Source organism: Carlito syrichta, unplaced genomic scaffold (assembly GCF_000164805.1).
Source record: "Carlito syrichta isolate Samal-C Ts95f unplaced genomic scaffold, Tarsius_syrichta-2.0.1 Scaffold302340, whole genome shotgun sequence".
In the NCBI taxonomy this organism is placed as follows: Eukaryota; Metazoa; Chordata; class Mammalia; order Primates; family Tarsiidae; genus Carlito; species Carlito syrichta.
Genome location: NW_007246436.1, coordinates 11,652 through 15,664, shown reverse-complemented (window position 1 = coordinate 15,664; position 4,013 = coordinate 11,652). Strand labels below are relative to the sequence as shown.

Here is a 4,013-nt window from a genome sequence, read left to right as displayed (position 1 = left end):
TGGGGGCCGTGGCCCAAAACCCCCTCATGGGCTCTCACCCCTTCTCCTTAGGGGGGAAGACTCCGTTCCAGTCCTTCCTGGGGATGGCCCAGCAGCACTCCTCCCACGACGGGGTGAGCCAGGGCCGGGGCGGTGGCGGGGCTGGCAGAGGCCGAGTCTGGGCCGCCGGGGCATCGTCCGTCGATCCTGGGCACTGAGTCTGACTCTGGGGCACACCCAGGCTCCCGTGCAGCAGGCCGCCAGCCCCACCAACCCCACAGCCATCTCCCCCGATGAATACTTTGACCCCAGCTTCAGCCTGGAGTCACGGAACATCGGCCGCCCCATCGAGATGTCCAGCAAAGTACAGAGGTGAGCCCTGGTGACTGGCTGAGGACCTGCCTTGGTGATGGGACCCGCCCTGGATGCCCCGAGCCCTTGCGGACTCGTGTCACACACGGCGCCTCATCACGAGGGACCCGCTCACTCGGCCGGCTTCTCTCTGAGGTTCACTTCTTGAGGGCGAGAGCCATGTCTGTCTTGTTCCCGGTACCCAGCAGGGGGCTTGGCCCAGAGAACTGGTCACACATCTCTGATGAATGGATGAGCAGCGTCAGCCACATACGGTTTTGTTGGACTTTTTTTGGTTTCGTGGGCTGTCACCCAGGCTGGAGTGCAGTGGCGCGCTCATGGCCACCCCAGTGTTGACTTGCTGGGCTCTGGTGATGCTTCCGCCCCAGTCTTCCTAGTAGCCAGAACTCCAGGCACGCACTACCGCGCCTGGATAATTTTCGATTTATTGTAGAGATGAGGTCTTGTCAAGTTGTCCGGGCTGGTCTCGAACCTGCGGGCTCAGACAATCCACTCATCTCGGCCTCCCAAAGTGTCGGGATCACAGGCTGAGCCACTGAGCCCGGTGGATTTTTTTTTTTTTTGAGTCAGAGACACACTCTTGTTACCCAGGCTAGAGTGCGGTGGCACGCTCTTGGCCACCCCTGCATTTACCTGCTGGGCTCCGGTGATCCTTCCGCCTCAGCTTCCAAGTAGCCAGAACTATAGTCACACACTACCATGCCCAGCTAATTTTTGGTTTATTGTAGAGACACGGTCTTGCCAAGTTGCCTGGGCTGGTCTCGAACCTGCGGGCTCAGGCAATCCACTCACCTCGGCCTCCCAAAGTGCCGGGATCACAGGCTGAGCCACTGAGCCCGGTGGATTTTTGTTTGTTTGTTTGTTTTGAGTCAGAGACGCACTCTTGTTACCCAGGCTAGAGTGCGGTGGCACGCTCATGGCCACCCCTGCATTTACCTGCTGGACTCCGGTGATCCTTCCGCCTTAGCTTCCAAGTAGCCAGAACTATAGTCACACGTTACCATGCCCAGCTAATTTTTGGTTTATTGTAGAGACACGGTCTTGCCAAGTTGCCTGGGCTGGTCTCGAACCGGTGGGCTCAGGCAATCCAGTCACCTCGGCCTCCCAAAATGCTGGGATGACAGGCTGAGCCACCAATTCTGTTGAATTTAATGAGCCCTTGCCAACAGCCAGCCTGTGGCAATGTGGGGAGGGTCCGAGGGACGGGCCCACAGCTTTGCCGCCTCCTGGCTGTGTGGCCCGAAGAAACGTCTTCCTCTCCCGAGGTGACTTTCCTCCTCTGTGAAACAGAACAGTCATGCTTGCCACCTGCCTCAGAGGATATCAGATGAGTGGGTGTAGCTGTAACAGTGGCCATAGTGCCTGCAGCAGGCCCAGTGCTCGCAGGGCCACCTCACGTGAGCTCTCTTAGCTGCTCGTGGGTGGAACTGGGATTCGAACTCCAGCAGTCCTGCCTGAGCTGGGCTGGACATGAAAGTCTAGCAGTGTGTGAGGGGGTAGCCAGCTCTGGGCTGAGGCGGACAGGCCTGCGGGCCAGGCCCAGACAGAAGCCCACAGCCTGGCCCTGGCCCTCCACATCCAGACCAGGAGGGCTGGCACAAAACCATCTTGAGCCGCAGTCTGCGCTCAGGGTCCGGGCGCAGTTGGGGCTGTAGGGCCAGGACACCAGCTCCCGAGGGCATCAGGTGGGGACAGCCGGGCGGAAGGTGCGGTCAAGGCAGGTGGCCAGAGAGCCAGAGGGGACGGACCTTTGCGGAAGGGCCTCCAGCGGCTCCTGGACCCACGTGCTGTGCTCGGCTGGGCAGGTTCAAGGCAACACTGTGGCTGAGTGAGGAGCACCCACTCTCCCTGGGCGACCAGGTGACACCCATCATCGACCTGATGGCCATCAGCAACGCCCACTTCGCCAAGCTGCGAGATTTCATCACCCTGCGCCTCCCACCCGGCTTCCCCGTCAAGATTGGTGAGCGGGTAGAGGGCCACAGCACGGTGCCCTCCCGTCAGCGCCGCCCCCGAGGGCTGCAGGGGCAGGCGCGGGTGGGCCCACCGGGGCTCAGGCGTGGCTGTCTCCTCCCAGAGATCCCCCTTTTCCACGTGCTCAACGCCCGCATCACCTTCGGCAACCTGTGTGGCTGCGATGAGCCCCTGAGCTCGGTGTGGGTGCCGGCCCCCAGCTCTGCTGTGGCAGCTTCAGGTACCCCGTGGAGAGAGGGAGGCGGCCCGGCACTCTGGCCGTGAAGCCTTGGGGTTGAGCGTGGCCCCTCTGCTCTCTGCCCAGGGAGCCCCTTCGCGTGCGAGGTGGACCCCGCCGTGTTCGAGGTGCCCGAGGGGTACAGCGTGCTGGGCGCGGAGCGCGGCGAGCCCCTTCGCGACGAAGATGACGACCTGCTGCAGTTCGCCATCCAGCAGAGTCTGCTGGGAGCGGGCACGGAGGCGGAGCAGGTGGGACCCGGCAGGCGATGGGCCGGGGCTTCTGCAGCCACGGCGGGAGGTGGCAGCTCCCCGTCTCTGGTGTTGCAGGTGACCGTCTGGGAAGCCCTGACCAACACCCGGCCCGGCGCCCGCCCTCCTCCCCAGGCCACGGTTTACGAGGAACAGCTTCAGCTGGAGCGGTGAGGCCCTTGTGGGACCCATGGGTCCCTGTCCCGTCTGCACCCTGCCTTGAGTGGCCAGCCGACCCGGGCCACCCCTCGCGGGCTCTCTCAGCTGCTCACGGGTGGAGCTGGGACTCAAACCCCGGCAGTCCTGCCCTGGGCTGTGCTGGGCATGAAAGTTCAGCACTCTGTGAGGTGGCGGCCCTGGGCTGAGGAGGAGGGCAGGGCTGCGGGCCGGGCCCAGACAGAAGCCGGCCCGGCCCTCCTCGTCCAGGCCAGCCTCCGTCGGCAACGCTACCCACCACCAAAGGCAGCGCGAGGGGTGGGAGCACAGGGGCCGGCCTGGCTCTTCTCCCTGCCACCCTGTCCTTGCCTTTGCCCCTGGCGCTCACTGGCCCGCTCTCCCCTCCCACGCCCTGCCCGAAGGGCCCTCCAGGAAAGCCTGCGGCTGTCCACAGAGCCCCGGGGCCCAGGATCCCCCCACAGGACGCCCCCGTCCCCCGCCCCGCCGAGCTTTGAGGAGCAGCTTCGCCTGGCCCTGGAGCTGTCGTCCCGCGAGCAAGAGGAGCGGGAGCTGCGCGGGCAGCAGGAGGAAGAAGACCTGCAGCGGATCCTGCGTCTGTCGCTCACGGAACACTGAGCCACCGGCCCCCGGAGGGCACGCCCCACCGCTTTTGTAATTTATTTATTTACAAACTGCCCGCTGCTGAACTGGGGGCCTGGAGCCCCGGGGGTGGGCTTGCAGGGGAGACGGAAATAAAGAGACTGTCAGCAGCAGGCTTGCTCTCTGCTCCGTGGGTGGGAGCTGGGGGCCACCGTGGTGACGGCCTCAGACCTGGGCTTCGGTCCTGGCCACGGTCCCTTTGGCTTCTCCGAGCCTCGGCTTCTTCGGCTGGAACAGAACACCTCCCCATCCCCGGGCCTCTTGGAAGGGCGAAAAGGGCCCACAGGGGTCAAGTGTCCTTCCAGAGCAGTTCCCCCGCGCCCTGTCCCACCTTCTGGGGACCCAGGCTCCTGCCACCCGGCCTGGCCTTCCTGAAACCCGGCCCGTGCTCCTGTGGGGGAGGG

The 4,013-nt window shown here is 64.2% G+C and overlaps 1 protein-coding gene across 1 annotated transcript in view; it reads left to right on the top strand.

Moving 5' to 3' along the window:
• The window catches only part of ANKRD13D (ankyrin repeat domain 13D), a 14,592-nt gene extending 10,870 nt beyond the window's left edge, over positions 1–3,722 (top strand). Inside the window, exons 9-15 of the mRNA XM_008056395.2 lie at positions 52–113; positions 221–351; positions 2,157–2,314; positions 2,429–2,545; positions 2,630–2,793; positions 2,872–2,963; positions 3,372–3,722. Of these exons, the coding sequence (XP_008054586.2) occupies positions 52–113; positions 221–351; positions 2,157–2,314; positions 2,429–2,545; positions 2,630–2,793; positions 2,872–2,963; positions 3,372–3,585 (938 nt within the window). The 3' untranslated portion in view covers positions 3,586–3,722. The remainder of the gene's footprint in view (positions 1–51; positions 114–220; positions 352–2,156; positions 2,315–2,428; positions 2,546–2,629; positions 2,794–2,871; positions 2,964–3,371) is intronic.
• The last annotated feature ends 291 nt before the right edge of the window (positions 3,723–4,013 follow it).